Consider the following 27,657-nt stretch of genomic DNA (forward strand, 5'->3'; position numbering starts at 1 on the left):
CAGTCATGTCCCCACAACCCAGACTGTGCTGGTATTATGGGATTTATGGGTGTTGTAAACCTGTTATTGCATGAAAGACATTGGTGATATTTACACCTATTTTATTTTTTTTAAATCCTTTTATTTATTTTAACTAATGCCTTACATCTCTATTTAGTCCTAATCTGTCTCCCTCAGGCATACTGACTTACTAACCGGATCTCTTCTAAGACACTGCACTGGAGAGAGGGAGGGAAAGAGAGGGAGAGAGGGAGGAGAGAGAGAGAGTGTGTGTGTGTGATCGAGGAGGGAGAGAGAAAGGGGAGAGAACGCAGGAGAGCAAGAAAAAGAAGCTAGAGCTGAGAGGAAGAGAGTCGCAGGAGGAAAAGGGAGAATGCACGGCGTCTGGGTAACACTTCCACGCTTGTATCCAGGGCCTTTGTGAATACACCATGGGATGCATCGGCTCCAGGAGACTGAGTAAGCATCGCTTCTCTTCTCTCGTCTTCTCTGCCTCTCTCGTTGCAGGCTTGAGGGGTCTTTGGAGGAAGGAGGAGAGGGATGGGGGGGTCTTGCCATGCCGGGAGCGAGGGGTTTTGTGAGGAGACTCCGGACAGGCTTTCTGTTATGTGTGTATGTATGTGAATGTGTGTCCCTCCTTTAGTGCTGCATGTTTTAGCAAGGTCCAGATGTATGCATACCGAGGCTGCACACACAGCATGCAGGCGAGATGTCAGAGACAATATGTGTTAAAATGTGCTCCTGTGTATGTGAGTGTGTGGCTGCATCCCCCACCTTCTGTCTTCCCTCCCTCCCAGCCCTTGATTTATGATGCTGTTTGGCAGTATGTATATGTGTGTGAGTAGGAGGCAGAGAGGGATGGAGCGGACAGAGATGGGCAGGAAAGGGAAAGCTGGGATAGGGCTTATTTGTTAGGCGGTGTGGCTTAGAGAAAGAGGAGAAATGGGATAATGCCATTGTCAGGAGTGTTTGCAAGGTTTCTTATTATTAGCAGGAATAATAGGGATAGAGGGGGATAAGGAGAGGAAGAATTTCAGTGCAGGCAGCCAGGGAGGGAGGAGGGGAGATGGAGGGATGGCGATGGAGCAAGAGGGAGAGGGAGGGGCATATACGTGCAGGGTAGGGTGTGTGGGATTTATGGGAGTTTTCAGGTAAGGACCCTTTGAATGACAGTTCAAGCAAATCAACAACAGCATCGCTATTTTTGGAGCTAAACTGGGAGGAGATGTGTGAAAACCCTTCATGTAGAAAAATCAGCTGTTTCTGAGCAAATAGTCAGACATGTTGCAGTCAGTGTCCAGGTCCTGCATCTTATGTAGCATGACTCACACTCAAAGGTAAAAATAAACACAGTCTTCCTTTGGTGTTAAATATTAATGAACCACTTAGCACATGATGCTCTTAAACATATTTATGGAAAAGCCTTAGTCTGAGCAAACATCACCACTGAAAGTGCATAACCTCTACAGGGGTCATGGCTGTCTCAACCAGGCTACAGACAGGAGCTCCTGTGTACACGTGCATACTTTCCATCCTTTTTTAACTCCATTTAAATTCTTGATGAAGAGGATTTTAAAAATATTTTCAGGCTCTGCAAGAGCAGGAGACCTCCATACCACAGTTAAAAAGGCAGGTGTGTGCTGAATACAGCAGAGACAGTTTGATGGCAGCTTCAGCAGTCCAGATCACAGTATTTGACACATTGCAGAGCAGGAGAGGAGGTTGGGATCTTCTGTCAACACTCAGGTCAAGGCAGGAGACTGAACACATGCTAAAGGAGTCGAGCTGCTGAACTAAAAGTGAATAAAGAAGACTGGAAGCTTAAAACAGTGTCATTTTAATCTGATTTGTATCCATATACCTGGGCCCATTTTTATGTGAGTGATCAAAGAAGCTTACGGATTCAATGAGGCTGTTGGAGGTAAAGCAGTTCCATTTTCAAATCAGGGATAAGTGATGAAGAATGATTACCCTGTCAGTTTTATGATATGAAGATCTTTCATCCACTTAGTCTGAATATTTCTCTTCAGTTTGCCACGTTACCCCACACTTTGTGTGCAGTAATCCAGCATGCATGTAGAAATGAACAGTACTTAAGGGGGGGAGACCAGATGTTTCAAAGCAGCTTGAGTGTCTGAGTCTGTAAGCATTTGAATCAGTGGCGGTGCTGCTGGTGTAGAGGCGTGGTTTTGTTTATCCTGGTTGAGAACGGCTTTAGTGTGTGCTATTGATCGGCCTTCTCAACTGCAGTCCACGCTGCCAAGCCGGGATCATCAGGAGGAGCAATGGGACCGGATTTCTCTCTGTATGGGAGTAGCCCTGATGTAACTGTCTGATGCGCTGGTAACACTATCTCTCTCTTGGCTCCATCATATCTTGGAGTATACTCTGTGGTCATATTGGGGTATCTGATTGTGCACTGCTATAGTAATTTCGGTATTCCTGGCAATAATACATCCATCAACATGTCTGTGCCCGGCAGGTGGACAAAGTGTGGCAAAATGTCCTGCAGTAACCTGAAGTTTACTTTGTTTTGATGTCACATATAACGTGACACCAAAAAAGCTGTTATAGCATCATGTTACTGTGAGCAATTTTAATCAAAATTTGCAATAAGAGTATTCTCTGAGGACGATTATATATCAAACATCATTCTTAAAATTGATTACATGAAAAGCCTATAACATGACTTCCACTCTGTTAGCCATCTTACATGGTTTCAGGTAACTTTGAGTGATTAAAAAAGCACAATATGACTGCCCTATCAGTTATTACTGTATATTAACCCTATGAAGCCCTGCGTATTACATTTCATTTTTGTTTGTCAGAAGGTTTAAAACCAGATAAAATAGATGGATCATTCTTTCTGAATATAAAATCTGGGAAGTTACACTAACGTTTCACATATTCAACAGCTCTCTGGATTAGTGAAAATACACAATTGAACACACAAAACAAAAATCTGTATGAAAAAGACCATGGGTATTTGCAGTACATCCTACGTTGTAATAAACGCCATCACAAGATTTGAAGTAATGCGTGTTCGGAAGTATCTGGTACACTTAGATATTTGATCGCTCTATTGTAAATAGTTTGTCTTGGTGCTAATGTTGTCTCTTTGTAAATTTTGTTGTGTTATTTATTTTACGGGTTACAAAATTGACTATATCTCAAAAAACAAGTTATGTACAGACTCTAAATAAATTTCCTCATCACTTCCAAAAGATATTGTGCAACTTTTTTTTTTACCTTTAAATATGTAAGGTATACAGCTATCCAACTCTATATTTTGAAACGTATGTGAGAAAAAAAAACAAAAATGATTTTCTTAGGTTTATTGCACTCTGAAGCATTTTTATTAGTTAAGGCATAAATCAAAACATATTATTAAAAACTGGGATATTTTATAGATTTTAAGCAAATTAAAACACTTAAAAAAATCACACTACAGTATGTAAGAAAATTAGAATATGTCCTGGCAGGCTAGCACAATGGTAGGTCTTAATATTATGACCAAGAAGAACTAAAGAGCAGCATAGTGTAAAGGATAAAACCAGCACGCAGAAATGTAATGTAAACCTTGGTCAGGCTTTTTGTTTTTCTTTTATCTAGTACTTCATTACGCAGGTGTGTGAGTTTGTGGCTGTTTAGTCTGACCCAGTTGGAAAACGAGGGCCGACTTAAATACCAGGGTTGGCGTTTGTTTACTTTTACCTTCAGTGCCGTCCGAGTTCTATTTTAGATCGAACATTGTTCTCATACTGGTGTGAGATGCAGTCTACACAGCAAAAGTCTAAGCACTGTTCAAAGAATATTCATGGTTGTTTTGGGGTGTTTATTAACTGCAGGAGCAGAGAGCTACTGCCCCCAACCCTTCAAACATCTGCTTTAGCCCAGCTGCCCTCACCGCCATTGTAAGTAGGTCAGGTGAAGACAGACACACAGACAGTGATGTACAGTAGATGAGATGTCTGCATCCATCACTGCTTCAGTGAGCAAAAGCCTTGAGAAGCTGTCGTTGGGAGGTGCACATTCTTCTTCATCTCATCAGTGAGCAGAGGCAAAGAGGACGACTGCGAAATAACCACAAACTGTATTTCCTGCCAGTGACTCAGCTTGTGCGTGCATTCACAGCTTATGCATGCCTCATTGAGAGCTAATGTATACAGCTGTCCAACACAGTGTTAAGGATTCAGTAACATCATGATTTTGAGTTGATAATGCTATTATGGCTTATTGTGCTAAAAGCTTTACATCAGAAGCACTTTCCTGTATCTAGTTACCAGACTGCACTAAACCTGTGAGTGCTGGGAACAGTAATCACTGTTTAATTGGGGCTCAGCGTGTGTGGAGATAACTGATGTAGTTCAGGCTGCAGTGGTGAAATTGTAGATATGAATGTGGGACATGACTATCACCTGTGTGTGCTACCTGTAAGCACAAACTGTTTTTACACTCTTTAAGTAGGCTTTAGTAAGGAGCAGCAGCTGAAATGTCACTCATCACTTCAAAAAGCCCTAATTTTGGTGTGTTTGTGTATGTTTTTCCTCCTGCCTACTGTATGTGTGTCTGCACACAGATTTTTCTGCTTCTGACTGAAATGTGTCTGTAGCACAGAGTGTCAAAAGTGTCAAGTGCTGAAAGCTGGCACCAAATGTTAAGTCTTATTCATGATCGTGTTTGCTTGTTTTTGACCAGACAGTCTGTGATGTGAATCAAAGTTTTGCCAAATTTAGGCTGTTTAAAGGAAGTAAAGCATTTAAATAGCAGCTTGTTATTGGTAACATTGAATCTCCAAGGACTGTGACTTTTTTCTTTATTTTTCCAGTTATTTTTCTATGACTTATTTGTTTGAGATGATTTGTTTTTGCCTTTTAGCCTTTATTTGACAGTAATGCTGTTGAGAGACAGAGCTGCAGATAGGTTCAGTTTTAGTACAAACTCATACATGAAAGCGATATTTAAACAAAGATTTGCCTCAACTCGGCTTACAGACACAAACACAAACAAAAAATACAGAAGGGTAAATGAAAATAAATATTGATTTAATATCATTGGTATGGTAAAAAAAAAAATTGGTCTAGATTACATAATCTCTTTTCCATCTTGTGTATCTACAGTGTAGTGTCTATAAAGCCTGTTCATGTGTATATTTCTTTTCATGCATGAGCAACCCTTGAATGACCCCTGGATTTATATGACAACTGGCCCAAGTATGACCCAGTGTTCCAGTTGAGTCATGAGACCTCGAGTCCAAGTCAGAGTTTTTAGTGCTCTAGAGTCAGAGCTGTGGCGAGTCCTTATTGTCAATACTTACCACACAAAGACGGCTGCTGTTTTGCTCCAAACTAGAGTATTAACAGTATGAATTTTGACTGACTGTGTGGGACTTTTTAGATGAGTACAAAACACATTTAATTTGTCGGCACAGATTCTGACTGATCCTGTGTCTAGAGATTTAAATTATCAATGGTGTTACAGCGCTGTGCATTTTGGGTAAATGGGAACTCCTCAGATGCAGAGAAATTGCTGGAAGCATCCAGTAGTGTCAAAAATTCCTGCAGCCCACTGACACCAATAGTTCAATTAGGTGAACTCATTACTTAGTTACTTACTTAGTTTTCTGGGTGATTCTTGGAAGTTTTACTTTATCACAATTCTGTCTTTGATGATTCTTCATATCAGCACAGTACACCACTCCTGTTTGAATTTGCTGCTTAAAATCTGAAAACCCAACACAGGGTTTACTGCATCTCTTCAAGCATTCAACAGCAGAACAAGGAACTGTTGCTGGATGAGACAACACAGAAGTGTGCATGCAGGCAAACAAGTGCCAGCTCACCCCTTGCTAGGTTGGGTCAGTATTTTTCAGTATGGCTGCCAAATAATGAGCTTTAAAACAGAGACTATGCAGTCAATGACAAAAACCTAACAAAAACAATAGATAAGTCTACTAATCCACACTTTTGAGTCCTCTTTTTCAGCTTCTGAGTCCTAAAGCAGTCAATGCTGAAATTTTAGTTCAAATAATCACTGCTCATATCTAATCATATGATCTGAAAATCAGGATTTGAGTTGGACTTGGGCTCTGCTCACTTTGTTGCCTGTCAAAATGGTCTAGTTATATAGGATTCCCCACCAAAAAAAAAAAGAAAAAAAAAGCCCCTTCCAAACGCGCCCTTACATTTGGATATAACGTGTTGTGTTTTGCCAGTTCCCAGTCTGCCTGTAGATTAGTAAATCTGGCAGACAGCAGTGGAGGCCGATCGATTGGCTTCTGTCCAGCCAGGAAAAGCCTTGTGCACATGAAAGCATTCAAGGTGAATGACTCAGTGATGTAGTACCTCTGAGACACGGTGGGACCTGATGACCCTTGCCTGTGTGAGCGTGTGCCACAATATGGGTTTGTGCTTAAACATTCAAGGACTCCATTGTAGCATACATGGAACCAGGCCTTTACCGACAGATTTATGTGTGTGTGTGTGTGTGTGTGTGTGTGTGTGTGTGTGTGTGTGTGTGTGTGTGTGTGTGTGTGTGTGTGTGTGTGTGTGTGTGTGTGTGTGTGTGTGTGTGTGTGTGTGTGTGCATCTGTGCATCTGTGTCATATCTCTTCAGTGTGCTAGCATGGTTTGCCTTGTCATTCGATGCCATGCTACAAGGCTAGATTTTTATCTGAGGGAAATTGATTGAAATGTTCATGAGTGTGTGCGTGCCCTTGTGCATATCATTGTCACCTTGTACTTGTATGTGGCAGATCACAAGTACGAGGCCTGTGTGTGGGCACATGATGGCAGGTGTTTCTGTAAACAGTGTGACTCAGCCACAAAGTGTGTTATGAAATTGAAACATAACGCTATGAAAGAGAGAATTTCATCCCTACAATTTGCTCCATGTGTGTGTGTGAGTGTGTGTGTCAGTGGGTATGTGAGAGAATGTGTGTGAATTTATGGATGCACTCAGCATCAGTGCCCGACCAGCGTTGATTGTCTCAGTGTTATCTGTAGCTACTAACCGCTTCGGTGCTGATAAAGAAAAAGGGCCTTGTTTGCATTGATGGCTTTTGAGCAACAATAAAGAAAATAAAGACTTCTTGCACACAATATCTCTTCTCTTTAACTGGTTGTTTTCCCACCATCTGTGCAGTTTTTCTCCCCCTCATCCACAGTATCAGAGGACATTTTTGGGGCTGGATACTCATTATATATTTATGTAGCCATTAGGATGTTTACAGGAGTGATATGGTTTTTAATAACAGTAAGGCTGGGACACAGCTGCCTCTGCAAAGAAACTGCATGGTGTAGATTCCTGGTTAGCACAGTGGGCGCATCAAAGGCCGCTGTAACCTCTTTGCCCTGCATCAGTGATGAGACCTGCACAGGATCGCAGCCACATTCATGCCTAAATAGATTAATGAGGCATGTCAGGCCTGCCAATGACAGGGGCATGTAGCTTGGGAATCCCATTTCAGCAAGTTAATGGCAGTAACTCGTGCTGAGCTCGAGTGTGTGTTTTGAGTGAGAGTGCAAGCCATTGTATGTGTGTGGGAAATATCCTGAGACACACTCAACTCTGTTTCCCCTCCACCAAGCTCTCCCGACCATCTGGGCTCTGGTTCTCAGCTGCGTTCTTGCTGAACTCTGAGGCTCAGTAACCCGGCATCTGCACATGTCGCTGTAAGACGTCTGACATTCAAGCTGGTACCCCACCGTGGCAACCAGCATTACTGCAGCTGTCATAGTGAACAAGCACCCAGCCCCCTGTTTCTTATTCCTGCATGGTGCTGGCAGTACAAATGACAGATGACGCTCAAATGCTTCCCACTTCAGCTGATGCTGTCAAGCAGCTCCAGTCTGAGCTGGAGTTGACAGTGCAGCCACTGCAGATCTTTGGTCGTTCGTTACGCACCGCTGCGCTGCTCCCTCTGTTTTTTCTCCTCCGTATCCCCACCCTCCCTCACTCCTTCTCCTCGGCTGAGCTAAGCCTGGCTCCCCTATGACCGCAGGGGGGTATCCAGAGCTGCACCGCTGTGTGCAGTGTGTGTGCGGGGGAGGAGGGAGAGCGCCAGGGGAAGAAAAGCTGGCTCAGAGCTCTGGTCATGTGCTCAGTTGTTGTTGCTGTTTCCTCAAGGAGGTATCCTGCCTGCCTCTTCAGGAGCAGAATTACGCATTCGCTTACTGCGCTGCTGAGAGGCAAAGAAATCACTGACATGGGTGCAGAAACAGAACCAACTGCTCCTTTCAAAGCGCTGAGATGCTGGATATTGACCACTGACCCATTATCAATAGAGATAATCTGAGGAGCACAAACAACTCTTGATAATCTTATCATGATGTAGTCATTCAGACCCTTGTGCCTCACTCCACAAACATTCTTTGATTCCAGCTTACATGATGCCGACGGGCGCTGGATAAAATACATTCAGCAATAAAAAGTCCAAATTCTGTACAAAGTGCTTCTGTCCCATTGCTGCTTGGCATCCCAGTGGTAGTTTGTTCTACTGCAGTCCAGAGAACTCCTGAGCCATATTGTGATTCATATGGAGAAAGAGTTACTGTTAATCTTCTAACTGGCCTAACAAGCTGAGGGATGCAGAAAAGAGGGAATGAAAAATCTAAGGCACAGTGAGAATCAAAAGAGGAGCGGGAGAGACATGGTGTGTCTCTGTGCTTCATATAGCGTGTTGCTGGAGGCCTGAATATGCATGTGGGTGTTTCTATATGTTACGCGTAGTGTTTGTGTTTGAAGGGCAGATTTTAAATCCAGATGGGCAAGAAATCTGGGACACACTCTCCCACCCGGGCAGAAAACGAGACATCTCTCTGTCTTTCTGATATCAGCCAATAAGTAACCATCTCACACAGCAGTGCCAAAAATCAAACACGCCTGGCTAATCCCTTTGAGGTCACGCCGAGTTCGTTCCTCTGAAACTAGCACTTCAATTAAATGTGTCCACCCTCTCTGGAAAGGGCAAGGCCTGATTCAAGGAAGCATCTCAATACACTGCTTTCCTTTTCAGGAATCCCTTGATCACAACCATGATTTAGTCACTTAAATCTAAGAATATTTACGGCATAGCAGGGACAATGGTGAAAGTATCTACCAGTGTGCTTAAATACATCTCAGATGCTCAGGCTAAACATGGAACTGGTGATTAAAAAAACACCTTTTTAGAGGCATTTCTCTTGAAGGTGTTTTTTTTCCCACCAGTTCAGATAAATAATTGTAGTGCATTGCATTTTGGAAAAAGGAAAACTTAAAGTAAATAATGGGGAAAAAATCATTTGGACACATAAAAGTGAAAGTAGAACATTAGGTTTTAATGGTTTGACTGTAACACCAAACAATTCATACAAATACCTAAAAATATTACAGCCCTCTGGTTGTGTGCATTCACTATCAGTTCACATTTCTCAGTGTTTCCCACAGGGCGACAGTGTAACTCTATATTAAAAATACTTCAAAGACTACATTACTAATAATAACAGCAAATAAACCACACAAGTAGGTCTTCGATATTAAAGTCTGCATCACAATTATTGACAGTAGAAATATATTACCAGAGATCTAGTTTCTCTTTTTCTGTTTGTGTCTTTTCCTCCTCTAAATATAAATGTCAGTAGGCCTTCCTTATGAGAGCAGAGAAATTAGGTACAAGAGAGCTAAAGCAAGAGAAGACTGTCCTAATGGGTGTCAAATGGTGTTCTGTATACAATCCCAGATATTTTAAATCCCTTCAATGTACTGTTTAGAAAACCCAAAATTATTATTGCATACAAAAAGGAAGGCTTGACATAACGGTGAACTCTTTATTTCTTTATTTCATGGGATTCCATTAGCTGCTACCAATGTAGCGGCTACTCTTCCTCGGCTCCACATACAACAAACATAACACAGAATATACACAAAATACAGGTAACTATCAACTACACCCAAGAATGAAATAAACAAAGTGCACTTAAAATACAAGTATAAAAATAAACACATCAAGATATACATAATGTAATATAAAAAGCATCAGCATTTACAACATGTATAACAGTAATAGTCCATCAATGTTTATTAATTAGTGTTAAACTGATTTTACTAGTGTCTTAAAGGTCCCATATTATGCTCCTTTTCTGCAGTTTAATATGGATCATTGATATCTTCATGAAATGGTAGTAACATGTTTTAGTCCAAAAAGCAAATAAATCAAGCACAGCAGCATTGTTTCCAGGCTCTCATAGCCCCTCTGTTCAGAACGCTCTGATTTAGTGGCCGTGACCTTCATATGCAAATGAGCCACCGCTGATACCGCCCCACTCTTCTGCGTCACTGAGAGTGGCGCTACGAGCTCCGACTGCACAATGTTTAGAAAACAGCGAAGCTCGTTTACCGTAACATTACAGGCTAAAACAACAGGCTAACCGCAGCTACAGTTAGCATCCTGAAGCTAACACAGAGACGGGGGGAAACTAAGGAAAAGCTCTTACATCTGCTCCACAGCACACAGCATTTAAAATACTCACATTTCCAGGGTCTGAGGTTTGTTGCCGGATGGTTGGTAATGCGCCTGGATTCAGGACTAGTCTATTCGCTAGCCCTCTGTTGTACTGTCTCTTCCAAAGTTGGAAAAGCAGTCGGTCATGAAGTGACTAGCACACACTGAGCGAAGCTGGCACATTTCCTTGATAAATGAACTCTTGCCACACAGCCTTGTCTTCTTCCGAGATGGGAAGCTTGTGCATAAAACTATCTGGCTGTTTACAGCCAAAAACAAAGCAGTGATGGCCCTTCAACTTCAGCATTCCCAGGGGGTGCAGAGGTTTCTGGTCCGGTCGACCAATCAGGTCAGACTTGCTCCTGATTGGTCAAAAAAGGCAATCCCTGACAAAGGCAAATCCCCAAAATCCAAGCAGCTCGTTTTAGGTCAGGATTTTACATTAACAAGCACCACTAACTACAGGTTTTGTCATTAAATATCACATTTTGTGGGCTGGGGGGAAAGCCAAAGACCCACAAATTTCTCTAAAAGACTTAATAATGTGATTTTTTTGCATTATATGGGACCTTTAAAACTGGATTAACATAACAAATGCTAACTGGTAAATTATTTCACATTGTGATGGCCCTTTACATCATAGTTTTGCAAACTGCATCAGTCCTGGGTTTTTGTTTGACTATATGACCACGAGAAATCTGTCTGGTCCTGAAACCATGTTGATCTCTGACATAACTTATTTAAGAGTGCATACTCTCTGTGCTCAGCCTCACGCCTGATGGATGCTAGAGCTCAGCTTTAACCTTTGACCAGCTTACTAATACTTATAATCAATGTGAAGATATTTCCTCCAGAGCTCTGGAATATCACCTTCACATGAATGAGATGGAAAAATACAGCCATAAACAGGAAAAAAAAAGTTTCTCATGCCATTTTGAGATCTTAGTGGAGTCAGTGTCTCAACTTTTTCATCTGAAAAAATGAATACCAATTCTTTCATCCTTGTTGACATTTGTGGTGTGCTCAAATTTATGAGTGTTGGCTTTTAGACACCGTCTCACTGAACCAGGTGGACATATGCGCAACATATGAAGATAACATCTGCAGGTGTTGAATAAGATGTTTCTTTCATAAAAAGCGACACATGGGCAACACATGGGCAACACATGGGCAACCTGAAATCAGAATGCCTAGCAAACGTAAGCACAGAACATTTGAAGTAATGGCCGTAAATCAACAAAAGGAATACCTCAAAACAAACTCTACACAGCAGATTTGTGAGATAAGTTTTGTGTGAAGTATCACACTGTTGGCAGAAATACTTGATATGTCTTCCCTTGCGCAAGACATGAAAGATCAATAATTTATCAGCTGTGTAGTACTCCTTGTGAAGAGGGAATTTACTTTGACATGCAAAATCTGATGGGGGCTGCCTTTGAAGGCAAATTGATCCTGATAATGCACATCTAAAGAACTATTTATCCAGTAACTTCATTCACTTTTTTTGGTGATGTCCAAAGATATTTAGGGAAATGCTTACTATACAGGAAATACAAAAAGTAGGTTGAAGGAAACTGGGTCAAACCAAGAAGGGGCTCAGTGCCTGAGAGGGCTGATATATTACAGGCAGAAGATATAAAATGTGCTTTTAGGATATGTAAAATAAAAGACCATGAAATGAGAAGATCCCTGGTCTGAATGCTGTTTCAACTGTACAAATGAGGCAAAGCAGTCCTGATATGTAGCAGGCACACCCCTCTCCATGTGAGTGAAAAAAGGGTCCGTTTTCTGGAATAAAGTGTGTCCCTCGTCTCCTGCCCTCGCACTGATCTGATGCGACTGGATGGAATTCAGAGAGGGTAATATCAACAGAGACAGAGTGGAGCTGATGTTTCTGAATCACTGGGTCAGTGGGTCACAGACATCACTGGACATCCGCACAGCCAACGACTCGCTGCGTTCCTTAGAGGAGTGGCTCGTGATTACTGAATGCAGCAGGGAAAACGTGATTGGCTCAACACACACACACACACACACACACACACACACACACACACACACACACACACACACACACACACACACACACACACACACACACACACACACACACATATAGCGTCAGAGTGCTGATACAGGAGTGAGCCCCTCTGAGAGTTGCACACACAGAGCACAGACCCTCTGATACACAGGAGCAAGCACCAAGAGACTGAAGCTGTGTTTAAACTCCATTACCAGTGCCGACTCGTTAATTAAACCAATGTTTTAATTAGGATTTGGACAGCCAGGAAAGAGGAGGGATAATAATGTTCACTTATCCAGCAGAGAGCATGTTTTTCTCATGACTCCCATCTACAGTTTGTGTGTGATCTGCCACTGACTCCTGGGTTTTATTATGAACTTCAACACAGGTGTTGTCAACATGTGGAGGAAACTCATCAAGTATGCTAGAGCTCAGGATTCAGGAGTCAGAATACAGCTGATTGAAACCCTTGTATATACCCAGAGGTCATGCTGGTAATGGGAGGGGTTACAATGCACAATAGATGACAGAAAATGAAGGTCTGATCTGCTCTTAAGTAATGGAGATGATTGATGTTTGGGTCCTCAAAGATGCTTGTCTCTCATATTCCTACAAAGATTGGTTTTAGTTACCTCAAAGAAGTTAACCTGAATAACAATAAAGGAAGGTGTAAAATGACTCAGGCTGCAGAGAAAGTCTTCCAGTCAAAAGTTTCTGTCTAATGTGAACAAGGAGATAAAATGTGTGTAACTCACAGAGGGAAGCATTTCCAAGTATGTTAAATGTAAATGTGTACATTTCAGTACTTGGAAGTGTTCAGCCCAAACCAGTTCTTTCTTATGATGAGGATGATGTCAGCTGAAAGAGATGATCACCTCCTGTTAAGAAAGTTCTGTATGAAAAGGACATCATTTTGTTTTCTGTTTCTAATAGTTTTTTTTGATTCAAATATATAATTTTAATCTTCTTTAATTAGAAGACTTTTATTATGTTTTGGTGAATGTTGATTTTCTGGCATATTTTCACTTCAGAAGAAACATTAAAGAATTAGGAACTTGGTAAACTTGAGGAAAGTAAAATGATCAAATCAAAAGAGTAGCAGGAGTTTTTCTGTGGAGGACTGAATACAGGATGTGATAGAAAACAACCTCATTAACAGATATCTGCATGAGTGGTTCAAACAGTAGTGAAATAAGTATTTTGTGTAAGAGAGACTTGTTTTGTGTGTTGAATGAAAATTGAATCCACACAAAAGCTAAAACGTATTCTTTTCTCTCTCCTCTCTCTGTTTGTCTCTTCCTTTCACCTGTTCTCAGCGGCGGATGGCGTGCCAGTCCAGAAAGATGGGGAGCAGGTAAGACTTCAGTGATCCCTCCTGGCCACTCCTCTTGTTGACTTCCTCTGACAGTGGACTTTTGCTGATCCACCTGAGGAACCAACATGGCATCTGATTTAAAAGCAGGTTTCACACACAGCTTTGTGATTAGCTCCAGCAGCTCGGCCCTCTAGCCCCCTGTAAGTCACAGTGCTTAAGCTAGATTAATGACAGTAGTAGCGCACATCGTGTCAATGTCGCTTTCTTCCACTACTCTTCTCTGCACAAGATGGGGTGGCGTAGCTGGAAGACTGAACAATCGCTGGTTTATTTGGCTCATTGCTGATGCTATGACGTCTGTTGCCTGATTAGATGTCCATCCAACAGAGTCGCTGCTCAGTGCTGATTCAATGCAAAACAGCAGAGGCATCACTCTCTTTTTTTCCTGACTTCTTAAACACCATTACCACATCTTCCTGTCCTATTTCTCCTTTCTCCCCTTCTCAAGCTGCTTTACTGATCCCCTTCTCTCTCACTGATCCCTCTGAGACAGGACACAGGAGAAGGAGCCATTTTGGACTAAAATGTAGAAAACTCCACTTTTCACCAAACTCACTGTGTACTGATTTCATCATTTATTTATGCACCGTGCCCCACTATGCCCTTCAGTCCTGCAGAGAGAGGAAAAAACACAGCTGCACACACACACAAACACACACACACACACACACACACACACACACACACACACACACACACACACACACACACACACACACACACACACACACACACAAACAAGCAAAGTGAGGGTTATAGGACAGAACACTCGAATGCTGCTTCAAAGGGCCCAGCTTTACCACTCAAGAGTCTTAAATCTCTCACCACACCCACCCCTGCAGAGAATGAACGAGAAATAGTACGAGAAAGAGACAAAGAGCAACGAAGTGGGAGCAAAGAAACGTTTTAAAAGAAAATGGAGTGAAGAATCAAACAGGAAGAGGTTGAAATGCATAAACAAAAGTAAACTGAAATCATGCTGCAGGTAACTTTCAGGTAGCAACTCCCTTATAATACTTTTGAGTGATAAATGATCTTGATTATCTTTTCCTTTACATTTATGAGTCAGTTGACCTAACATGGTAAAAAACTTACAGTTATTTGTGCACTGATATTTTATTCACATCTCAATGTTAGCTTACACTTCTCCTGTCAAAAAAAGTTTGTATTGCATCGGTTTGACAGCTTTTAGTTGAGATGAATGCCCCATAACAATCATGTGATATGTTGTTATGTAGGATTGGACAGAACTGAGCACAACAGTTTAAGCTAACATGAGGAGAACAGCGAATGTCACACCCCACTTCCTCTGACTCCCACTTTTCTACACTGTCCACTGTCCAGTCCTCTTAATAACAGCACAAAAGCCTCAGAACAACCCTAAGTAGCATAGCTACCCCTGCTCTGTCTGAAGCTAGCAGAATCAGCATACAATTTGGCAGAAAAGGTATTAATTTATCATGTCCTGCATGTTACCAGCGTTTTTTGCCTGATTCAAACGGCCCCTCTTGTACTACATTTGCAGCTTTACATGTTTTACAACTTAAAGCTTCCCCCACTTAATTCACACTGGTCATTCAGAAAAACCCTGTTTCAGCCTCTGTCTGACTTGTTTCATTTTAGCTGCCGTCTCTTTAAGCCTCTGCACTCCAAAACCCCCCTTTCTCTGATTGGCCATTCCTTTGGAGGGCTGTCAGGGCAGAGGTATGGGCAGACCTTGGTGTCTGAGCCCCCCTTTCCAAAGTGTCATGATCCAGTTAGAAGATCCTTACAGGATGACTTCATCATCCCAGCTAGTCTAATGAAGTTGTCATGCTTCTTTTTTTTTTTAGAACAGCCTTTTTTGAAAATCCATGTTTAAAGTATGAGAACCCCCATTAACCCAACTTCACATACAAAGTAAAATTTTGGTCTTTGTGGCTTTATGCCAGACTATTTCGAGGAAAGAGACTGTTGTGTATTTCTTGCTCCCAAAACTAAGAACATATTATTCTTGATTTATGATAATGTAGACGTTAACTGCTCATAGGTTAACCATTTGAGTAATAAGAAGCTATATTTTGGGCTTTATGCAGAGAGTATGCTGGTTCCAGCGTACTCTCCAAACATCTCCTGTTTGTTACACCTGAGGATATTCGACAGCATGACATTGGCAACCATTTAAGTTTCTTATGTCATTAATGTTAAGGACCAGCTGAAGTATTTCAGTTTTATTTATTTATCTTTTTTTCTGTCTTTTCTCGGCTTCACTGTCTGCTCCAATCAGGAGTGTAAAAAAATGTCAGCTTAGCCAGTAACCCGTCAGTGTCCCTGGTTTAGTTAGTGTCAGTCCTGCTGATAGAGAGAAATTGTATGGCAGAGGCTGCTGCTTATCTGCTTTGTCCTCTGCACCTGCCTTTACACACACACACACACACACACACACACACACACACACACACACGTAAAAACACACACTCCTGCTGATAGTCTCAGTCCCCTGTCTGTCTGCAACATCAGATTGTGTTCGACACAACACTGACATCTCTGTCTCTTTCGCTCACACACGTTTTGTTGCTGGCTTTCAGTGTTTTTGGCAGCACATGTAACAAGAGAGGGGACTCAGTCATCCGTAGCGTATTCACTCTGCTATACATAACTAAGCAAATATACTGATCCCTGTTTAATCCCCTCCTTTCTCCCTGTCATTCTGGTCCTTGACTCTTGCCTTCCTCGTTCCTGGAAAATCCTGTGTTTCTGTCTCTCATTTTCCCCCCTCTTCTTTCTCTTAATTCCTTTGTTTCCCTCTGCATGTTGGCTGTGTAAACCCTCTCCGTCCCTTTTCTATTTATCTTTTAACATCTCCCCTCCCACGCACGTCAATGTTCTATCTGTCCTGTCACTCTCTTACTCTTCCCCCATCCCTCTCCTCCTATTTCTCTTCCTCAGCATGGACGTTCAGAATTTTCATGGGAAGGAATCAATGTAAGTGTTGTGACACCATTCCCTCATCTACTACTTTTCCTCCTCTTTCTATTTGTTGTTTTCACCTGTTTTGATTTGACTCACCTTTAAAGCAAACAGCCCTTTTTTTCCCCAAAAGACCCCTCCCCTCCACCCAGGTTTTACAGATGATCTCTTTCCGTTTATCGTAGTGATGCACTATAGTGAGCACTATCAGATCACAAAATAAAAAAGGACATCATAACTTGGATTTTTGGGTAATGCAGATTTTATCTTTTGTATTAACCCAACATCTCCATCGCCTCTCCTTTCCACTCACCTCTCTCTAACACACACCGTCCTGATGTCTTTGTGTGCCCTGTCACACCTCCCATACTATCCTTTTTTCCCCTCCTCCATTCCTCTTCCTTCTGTCCCTCCAGCTGTCGATGGAAGACACCACATCAATCCTGCCACGGCTCAAGAGGAACTCAAACGCTTATGGCATCGGAGCTTTGGCTAAGTCTTCTCTGTCAGGTGTGTCAGGTGTGTGTCTGTGATGTAAATGGTAAACTGACCCCATGTTGACTCCGCCCCTCAGTGGGCGCTCGAGTCAGCATGGTACCCAAATTGGGTTCCCCTGAATCACTTCCTCTCCACACTGTGATAACACTTGTCAATGGCTCCTTGTGAGTCATTGGCGGAATGAATTCAGCCTAAAAAAACACAACACACACAAAGTGCACAGTCATACAGCTGAGAAAAGGTGAGTGATGAGTGGGAAGTGTAGTTCTTTTTTAATGTTAAGTGGTTGTGAAGTTGTGGTGTCCTGAATAAGTATTAGTATGGATGTTTTGTGTTACACAGAGTTCAGTGCAGTGTAGTGAAGTGCAGTGGTTTTGGTTGAATCCTGTGCAGTGCAGTTGATTTGAGTGCAGTGGATTGTATTCAGTACAGTGAAGTGCAGTGCAGCTGCTGCACTGTGTGGTGTGCTACAGATTTGTCCTATAATTTCTCCCATAATTTATTCACTAACATCATCTCCATGCACCCCCATCAGAGAGAACCCAACATTTAGAGACTTACAGTTTGTGTCATCCTGTGTTGGTCACATTAAATGATATGCAGCTGGTGTTAGCTTGGCAGCAGGGATTAAGATTCAGTGTCAAAAATGTATGTTATGCAGTGTTTGCATGAATCAAAGTTCCCAGACAGACAGAGGGTAGAAAAAGAGCAGTTTTCTGCTTACACAGCACAGCACAGCAGAGGTGTGAAAGCTATCATGTCAACAAGCTAATCTCTCATTACTCATGCCACACAGTCACCTCACCCCAATTAACCTATTCCATCCCATGATGCAGTTTTGTCAGACAAGACACATCCATCTACTCCTCTCCTCCCTGCAGCCTGTGCAGGCGATACTTTAGACTCATTAAACTCATGAAAGCCATGTTCACAAACCCCAGTCATTTAGCTTTTGTCATAATCCATGTTCATGAGAAGACTCATTAGAATGCCATTCGAGCTGTAGGATTTGACTGATAATGCTTTTCTGTTTATTGCTTTGGCTTTATTGTATCTTGAAAAAGTTGATATTTCAGATTCCATATTCTCTTAATGAATTTGATTTTTTTTCCCTAAAAATTCCTGGATGTTTTGCTTAAGATTTTCTCCTTTATTTAAATCATACTTTTGAACAGTTTTTTTTAATCCAAATTTAATCGTTATTGTACACTCTTTATCTAAGACTTATACTATAACAGGCTAACTGTAGTGGTAAAAGTCATTCAGGAGAGATGTAAAATTCAAACACATCATTAGCAGACCAGTTTATCAGTCTTATCCTACTGGATACCCACATGTCCACGACCAAACAGCAACCAACATCTGATGGTAAATCTTTTCTGTGTCTCTTTCCGGTTCTTTGGTTTCCGTCTTCATTTTCCAAATGGGAAATTCGACTTGCACCTCTGCACCATCTCCATCGTCTTCACCTCCAGCAGGTGTGACACGCACAATGAAGGAGAGGGTCACCAAGCCCACAGCCATGGCTCAAGGTCGCGTCGCTCACATGATTGAATGGCAGAACTGGGGGATGTCAACAGTAGGTGCAGGGGGCCTCCCCCAGGCCCGCATCACCACCCAAGAGCGGGAAAAAGAGCGGCGGTTGGAGAATGACGCCTACAGTGACCTAAGTGATGGAGAGAAGGAGGCCCGTTTTGCTGCAGGTTTGTAGCACACTAAGAACTTGTTTAATGTCACCAGTGGAATTTTGTTCTCTCCCCTTGGTGTAACGCCTGTTGAACTCGGCTGATCCTTTGAACTCTGACTTTAGGTATCCTGCAGCAGTTTGCAATCTCAGAGGCAACACTCCTGGCCTGGTCATCAATGGATGGAGAGAGTCCGCGGTCGGGCTCAAACCAGGGCAGCGTGGCTCATCTGAGCGAAGTCAACCAGGAGAGTATCACTAGTAGAGGTAAAGGACTATAAACAACCTCAAACATGATTATGGCTTGCAAAACTAATGAATTTTTTTTAGTTCTTTATGTACTACTGAGTGCTGAATGCACAAAGCAGTGGGTCAGAATTTTCTTACCTGTATGTGTTTGGCTTTATCTTCACAGAGGAAACATTAAAAAGGTTTTCCTTTATTCTGTAGTTGGCTAGATGTATGAAGTAGCAGAGATAAAGCACCTGAGTGCAAAAACGTCTGAGACAGTGTATTTGGTTTATTTCACATTGAAATTATGGCTGAATTACAGTTTATTTCAACATGATAAAGATTAATGTTGGCATATATGAGCAGGCAGCATTATAACAGCTGTGTTAAGTGTTTGTGTAGGTGTAGACAAGCAGCTTGCAGTATAGCATGTGTTATGCTGCTTGGTAATGAGGACATAGTGTTCCATCTCCTCTCTCCAGGCTGAAAGGTTTCCTCATTATTTATTTCACATTTTCTTATGTGGGCTGTTGGGGGGTTGACCGTAGCTATGTCGTGTCCGTATAGGTAAATAATTTGTACATTTGTAACATTTGTAACATTCTTTCTGTAGTTGTTATTAGTTAAATCTTCTTAAGGAAATTAAAAAATTTGCCTCAATGATCTAATATTTTTCTCTCAAAGTTTTAGCAAAGCATAAAAATGTTTGGCAGTGTTTACTCTTAAGTCCAACAAAAATTACACAAAATTAGAGCTGTGACTGCACTGAATCTTTGAAACTGAATTACATTTTGATGTATCAATTCAGTTTAAACTGGTTTCAATTTATCGCAGACATGTTCAGCTCATTATATCTGTTAAAGCAGGTATAAGGTCAAACAGGGGCCTTGATGGATTTTTTCTGGAAATTTGGCTTCCAGTTAAACCAGCCTCTTCTGTTCAGCATACCAGCTCAAATACAAAATGAAACTGAGTCTTTATACTTATTCGCAAAGTAGCTGAAACTTGGTTTGCCAAACATATTAAAGGGTTAAATTAACTCTTTAAATCCATCTAACAAGCATTGTCAAAGGGAGGAGGGGGATTAAAAAGACCTACAGTGATGTCTTTGGATTTTACTATGTGAACAATTCAACTGTTGATATCAGACTACACTGTAAAAACTGATATTTAACCCTAACCCAAAGTGTTTATGTCTATTTTTTTGTAAGTTGTCTTGTTAGACTAAATATGAGCCCCATTCATCCAACAAGTTTACAAAGTTATCTTATTTAAGGGTGTTAAAAGACAAAGATGACTGCCAAAAAAAACTAAACAAGTAAATATTTTCTTATGTCATTTGATATCTTGACTTTCAGGGAAAAAAATCTTGATTTGTCTGAAAAATGTTGCCCATATGAGGTCTAATAAGACAATTTTACTGAAATGGAATTAAAAACATTGCTTGGATTTTGGTTTTTGCATTCTATACACCTGACTTTGTATTGTTTTGAATAACTCTGAGATGGTTTTAACCAAGATGATTGAATATATAACCTCAGTCCACAAACCCTTCTCCTATTGCCATCAGCTCTACCATTCTGAGAAGCACTAACAGCAGTTGCTCCCTTTTCCATGTTTTCTAGATCAGATATTGCACCACTCCTCAGCAGAGGTGTGGCCTCACACATATGTCTCCCAGGGCCACTACTGCCTCTCCTCCTCCGACGCCTGGGAGCCGATCAACAACGATCCCTCTGGTGTGGCGTCTCCCCCTGCTGGCTCCTACGTTATGGGGACTGAGGGGTATGATGGGCAGGCAGCAGCTCACTATCTGTCGCAGCAGCAGCAACAGCAGCAGCAGCAGTTCACTCTCCAGCAGCAGAGCCAGCTCCAGCAGCTGCAGCAGATCCAACAGATCCAGCACTACCAGCAACAGCAGCTCCTGCAGTATCAGCAACAGCAACAACAGGTGAGTGTGGTAGAGTCACTTCAGAAGGTCGGATGAGATAACGTCTGTCTGAGTTAAATGGTGAATCTATAGTCTAGTGATCACATAATATCACATAATTTTTAAAGTAACCACTGAAAATTCAGTGTCTCTAATTTCTGTCTAACATTTCTTGAGCCTCTGTGTTTTAACATAACTTAAGGTTTATTATTTAGAACCTAGTCTATATATGTTCAGCTATAATTTGTTTGTAACAATTTTAGTCAGCAATCTATTCAACACCTACAGCTCAGAGAAGAAAAAGAGGACAGAAATTTATTTTGTTTGTAACAAACAGAGCTTTCCAAGATTTGCTTTCCAGAAAATGCTCCCCTTCTGATACTAAACTCAGCAAAGCCAAATAACCCCTTATGTAAGGAGTTGTTTGACATGCATAAACAAAGACAGTCATGTTTTTTTAAAACAGAAAGTTGGAGCTAAAAAAGAATGATAAATCCCATATATTCATAAACATGAAAAGATGGCTCTCCTCCTCCTCCACCAGCATAGATGAAAACAATATCGATTTCTGCTGTAGTCAGAAAATGGGTTTTCTGTTGTCCTCCTAATCCGTTATTCCAGGCTGCCAACAGGAGGCTTTGTGTACTTTGTCAAACTGCCTGATGCTGTGTCACCTCTGACATAAAACAAGCCCAAAAGCTTGATTCTGTCTCCACACTTCCTCCTCTTTCTGTTTCCAGTCGCTGGAGCACCGGCTGCACAGTGCCAACCACTCTTTGCAAGCAACGCCCAACAGCACCATCCACAGTCTGGTCCATCCTGCTCACCCTCCATTGGTGGATCTGTGGAACACGGGGCAGATGGAGGCCTATCAGGCGGAGGCCGGAGGCTTCGTGGGTGTGTCGGCGGTGGTGGAGCCGAGCCTCTGTGTTCCCTCTGGAGAGGAGACAGTGGGAACAGAACACTCCCCGCTGCTGGAGCAACACGAGGAGGAGGAGGTCAAGGTGAGGTGAAGGCAGGGTGAGATTACATAAAATTACATCTTCACTGTTTAAATTTTGATCTGTGAGCTGCTGAGCAAGCACTGGAAGCGCCTGAACTGGTGCTTTTATTCCCTTAACTAGAAACACTTCTTCATTTGTGATTACATATGATCTGATTCCTGAAATATAAAAAAGACTTATTTTCAACCGTCTACACATGGCTTTGTGTTTGTCCAATGAACGCTAAAGTGTTACGTTGTTAAGTCCAATTGCCCGTTCATGGCAACAATCCACATTTGCTGATAATTGCTGGAGTTATTGAGAAAGCAAAAGTGCAAAACATCTACGTTTTTTTTCTGTTTTATATCTCTTTGAATCACAAATCAGTGGATTGCTTACTATGAGAAACACTTTATGGTTTCTTGAAAGAGGAGGGTATAATGCTTTTTCATGTTTGGATGGATGGATGTCTTTACCAAGCATGTGCAGATTTTCAAATCACAACATATTCATACGTTAAAAAAAATTATTTAGCTGCTTAAAATGGTCTGATCTAAACATAGCACCAAGTCTTTATGAGACAAAAGGATCTCCTAAATGGTCCATGACAACATGGCAGGATGACCCTCAAACACCAAGATCTGTCTGTAGCTAGCCAATCAGAGGGGAGATTCAGTGACAGTGCTGTGGAGACAGTAGCTGAATAAAAAAGCGCTTTAGTTGCAGGCTGAAATAAGAGTTTTCTAAAACACCAGTGTGAGAAGAATAGGGATAGTGCTTTTTGAGAAACAAAAAAGACATAACCCATCTTTAAAAGCCTAAGGTTTATATGTTGAAAAGTGGGTAGTAAACAAGGTTATTCCACTTTGGCGTAAAATAATTTGAGCGTTTGTAAAAGCATCAAGCTGAGGTGAATAGTCCAACATATTCATCTTTTTAAGTTATATTCAGGACTCTTTGTCACAAACCAATCCAACATTCGTTTGCATTGATGATCAAAAAGAGTCATGACAGATGCCCAAGTGTTGCGTCAGAGATTTTGAGCTTAAACTAAAAAAAAACTTAAAACAAAGACAACAGTAATTCAGGCACCAAAGTGCCTTGTGCCCAATATTCAGAGGATGTAGTCCTTATATATAACAGGTACCAGATGTTTCCTTCCTGGGATTTTTGTAAAGGTCTTTATTCATTTCATTGCTTGTTACCTGAAAGATAGGACATCCACTCTTGACCCGTTAAAGTTGGATTGAAGTAATGACCAAATTAATGCCAAGTTTCTAGATAATCTACAGACTTCTCCTTACTGCTCAGCTGTGTCTATGAAAGACCCTGGTGTACTAAATGTTTTTATTTTGCTTCTTTATGTCTATACACCTCAGGAGGAGGAGGTCACACTGTGCATGGAGCCAGAGTCGACCATGTTGACTCCGCCCACGCAACAAGGAGACGCCTCTGGTGGAAGTAGTCCAGGACAACTGCCAGCAGAGCCAATCACAGAACGAAAGGCTTCCGATGTCGGCTCCGGCCTTGTTCAAACATTAGAGGAGAAGGACGAGGAGGGACCCGCTGCTTCCATGGCAACCAACTAAGCTACAGGATATCGATGGACCTTAACGAACTGACTGGGGAGTCAGCAAGGAATGAGCGTAATAATACAATATATATCTATTTATCTGTTCCCTTTTCAGGTATCAAAACACAACTTTTTGGTTGGAAATGAGGTCTTCAAACTGGTGAGAGACTGATTTACAGGTGGACTCACAAAGAGACAAGAGCTGATGCAACAAAGGACACCTATTTCTTTGTAAGCCTTACATCCCAAAGGTAACTGAGGAGAGGATTAAGGAAAGAGGGACCGAAGAGGAGGAGGTAGAGGAGCACCCGCTGATGGAGACATTTCCATTAGTAAAGTGAAACCATAGTCAGAGGCAGAAGAGGGGAACGGAAACATGCATGCTTTTAATGAAGACAAGCAACTCGACCCCGTCATCGTCTTATAATAATGATAATGAAAATCTACCATAAGAAAACATTATAGTAAGAATAATTTTTTAAGAAAGCAAAAAAAAAGAATAAGACAAAAATCTATGTATAAGTGTACAATAAGATAAAATGTTTTCCTACTGGAGAACTTCTCTGTTTACAGCTGTTACTCAACATATTAGTGTTTAATCAAATTTATTTCCCTGTTGCATCAAACTCACACTGTATACTTAAAAATTACTAACCCAAAAAATTCCACATGTGATAAAAATAGGCTCAGAAAATCTCAGCATTTCAGTGAAATGCAGATTTACCCTTGAAAATGAATTGATGTTGTGGCATCAGAATGCCCGAGGCACAACCCAGGGACAGGCCTGTCCTGCTGACTGCACACACTGAACCCTGCACAGATAAGGATTGTACTGTAAGATAGTGTGCTTCCTACTCTGTCTCTGTATGCATGTTTCTTCAGAGTACTATGGAGTACCTGTACTATACAGCACTGTATAGACTTTGCACTGAACCATAGTATCCCAGGTGGGGCCACAGCAAGTCTGCGGCCAGAAATAAAGACGGAGCTGCATAAGCGAATCTCTTTTGCACTGATGCAATCCTACAGATCAGAGGTTGCCTTCGGACAGTCGATGTTACCCAGTTCCCACTCTGAAAGCTTTCAGCACCACTGACAACCAAAACCGAGCCACTTAACAACACAAAACCCTCAGCTGCTTGTTTATTTCCACAGACGTCTTTGTGATGAATTGAGGATGATAACCACTATTTGAATGTACTGGAAGACAGACGGCAGAACACGAGCGTTTGTTTTTGATGTCTCCTCACAGTCCATGTGGGACAGAATTCAACAAGATAAGTCTTTCAAACTTGTGGGAGGGAGGGGGGGCGGCACACGCTGCAAATGGATTCACTGCTTGCTCGCCTAGACCACCACTCCACGCACACACAGAGACATGACATACACTAATATCTAAATTGTAACCAGCAATAGGCAGACAAGACACTGGCTTCCCACCAGACCAGTGTCAGCTCTGTCACATAAATGTAAATAGTCTGAGTATATAAAAACGCCTCTTACTTACAGTCACAACTGTTCTAGTGCAGTATGATTTCTTTATTTTTGTACACCTCTCAGTCCCAGTTTATTTTGGGATTGCTCGCAAGCTTTTTGGCCTATTTTTTCTCTCTCATGTGAGCCACCACTTGAAGATAAATGGGATGGAGGAATGTTTGTGTTGTAAATAGTGCGATCATTAACCAAGCAAGTCCATCAGTGGGGACACAAAGAACTAACAGTTGTAGGTTGGAGTCCACGGGGGGGAATTACAGCCTGCGTGCCACTCAATCAGCCAATCAGGGAATAGAACAGAAGACTTGGACTGAGCACTGGGGCCGAACAGATCGGTGTCTTCCTGCTTGTCGTGATTACTGTGAAGCAGCTGCCTCGAGTGTGATAGTGATTCTAATGATGTTTGAGGAAGCATGTTTTCATTTCTATTTTTCTTTTCCTTTCGCCTGAAGAGGAACGGGTGTATTCCAGTGAGGAGAGGAGGGAGCTGGGAAGAAACAGTTTTAAATTGTGGACTGGACTGTGTGCATGACTCACTGGCGAACGTTACAACACAAAAACCACTGTCTTCATCCTTTCTCTGTCGGGGAGCACCTTCTCCTCTCACTTTGATGATTGTGTGAGAAACTTTCAAGATAAAAAAACAACACAACTAAACAGTTTATTGACTTGAATGACTTTTATTTATTAATTGCTTCTTTATGCAATGTTGGGGACAATGTTTATTTTTCTACTGACTTGTTGAAATCCCCTCCGGTATGAGTTAGGATAGATGCCAAAGTTGTAAAGCAGTCTTGTTTTTGTCCAGTTTTGAGCACCTTACGGTAAAAGAAACCCCTCCATCCTCAAACCTTCAAGAGATTAGAGATGAACGTTTGGCAGCTCTTAATTACAGTATCATTTTGTTTCACCATGGAAATCCCTGTTTAATTAGAGGGCTCAAAACTGCAAACAGAATGTCTTTACAAGATGGCACGTATTCGTTTATTTATTGAACAATTACTTGGTGGGGAGGAATAATGTGACAGCCTGTACAGACTATAATTTTCTGTAGGTTCAAACCCTTCAGGGAGCAGTATCTTTTCCTCATGGGTCATATTATATGTTTAAAATCTGTATCTTAATGTTTGAAAGACCAATTTTGCTAAAGCAAGACTTGATGAAAAGGCACTGCTTCAATTTGGGTTCCTTTTTTTGTTTACCAGAAAGTCAATGAATGAATAAACTAATAACGAGAAGCCAAATATATTCCTGTGGATGTTAAGGTTTACTGGTCACACTGGTTACACTGGTTAAGAACTGAGTTCCTCTTTTTGTAAAAGTCTACTGCCATCTCCCAAGAGTTTCGGTAAATGGTCTTCAGGCATTATGCTTAAAACCTGCTTCTGGTCCTCTGCCTTTCTCCCTCTCTCTTTCTCTTTCTATCACTTTGTATCTGTTCTGTATATTTGTGTCTGTCTGTTTGTCCGTCTGTCAGTGTAGAGTTAATCGTCTGCTGTCTTTTTGGAAGAATCACTGCCTGAAAAAAAACTTCTTTTCACATCAACCAAAGGGGATTTGAGGCAATCAGACATGTAACATAGTTATAATTTGGTAATGTGTCGCTAAAACGTAACTGCTGTAAAAATAACGCTGTGAAAAATTGGAATGCTTCTGTGAAAATCTGTATAAAATTGGATTTCTTTGTTTAAACCGGGCAGTGTCACTGGTGACACTAGTGTACACTCATGACACTCACACCTATGCATGCTAGTTGGACGGTTGTCACAGGATGGTTCTTCCACATGGTTCCCCCTTCCTCCTCCTCCTCCTCTCTTCTTCTGTCAACAGCTCTCTGTTTCTCCTCCTTTCCTCTCTTTTTCCTGCACGACAAAACCTCCAACACCTCCTTCAGCTCCTTTACCTGTCTCCTCTTCTTTTCCTCTGGTGGAGAAAGAGCAAATAAACAAACCAACAAATGGCATTTACTGTGCAGATGTGTGGATATCTTTCTCTGGCGGTAAACAATTAGATTCTCAAACAGACACCCCTTTTTATCTGGAGAGCGTAAACACATGTGATTTGTCTTTTTTTAACCGTGTTTGGTGACAGCTGCTATCTCAGGCCAACTCATTGGTGCTTGTCAGACAAACAGAAATCATTAAGGAACTGGCAGCAGTGTAATTCAGCTTGTCATGCTTTTCCAAAAGACATTCCTCTCTGAACCTTATCAGGGATTTTATGGCAGCAGAATTTTAATGACTAGTTTTCAGAGATGGGACCTCCTCTGTGGGGACCAGCTGCTTATTTGTTCAGGCTTACAAAGGAACCAGCGTCAGGAGCACACTGTTGACCTTCACATCACCAAATATTTGTTCTTTGTCTTTATGAGCCAGGCTGCTGGCACACATATGATTTCGCTGCTGTTGTGTCTGGCTGGAAGTCGGTGTGGTGGATG

The 27,657-nt window shown here is 41.7% G+C and overlaps 1 protein-coding gene across 4 annotated transcripts; it reads left to right on the plus strand.

The window, feature by feature from the left end:
- Nucleotides 1–232: 232 nt before the first annotated feature.
- Nucleotides 233–27,194, plus strand: fam131bb (family with sequence similarity 131 member Bb). Of its 4 annotated transcripts, none has more exons than XM_074683678.1 (9): nucleotides 233–459; nucleotides 13,820–13,857; nucleotides 16,807–16,842; nucleotides 17,244–17,346; nucleotides 18,801–19,028; nucleotides 19,136–19,276; nucleotides 20,866–21,191; nucleotides 21,911–22,174; nucleotides 23,533–27,194. In XM_074683678.1, the coding sequence occupies exons 1-9, from the start codon at nucleotides 432–434 to the stop codon at nucleotides 23,740–23,742; spliced, it is 1,374 nt and encodes a 457-aa protein (XP_074539779.1). In that variant the 5' UTR covers nucleotides 233–431; the 3' UTR covers nucleotides 23,743–27,194. The 4 variants fall into 4 exon arrangements, with proteins under 4 accessions (XP_074539779.1, XP_074539781.1, XP_074539780.1 ...); XM_074683679.1 differs by having other exon boundaries at nucleotides 238–459; nucleotides 18,804–19,028; XM_074683680.1 differs by lacking the exon at nucleotides 16,807–16,842 and having other exon boundaries at nucleotides 237–459.
- Nucleotides 27,195–27,657: the final 463 nt, after the last annotated feature.

This window comes from Halichoeres trimaculatus, unplaced genomic scaffold, assembly GCF_033239565.1.
Source record: "Halichoeres trimaculatus isolate MK-OKI-2021-1 unplaced genomic scaffold, fHalTri1.1 fHalTri1_scaffold_12, whole genome shotgun sequence".
Classification (NCBI taxonomy): Eukaryota; Metazoa; Chordata; class Actinopteri; order Labriformes; family Labridae; genus Halichoeres; species Halichoeres trimaculatus.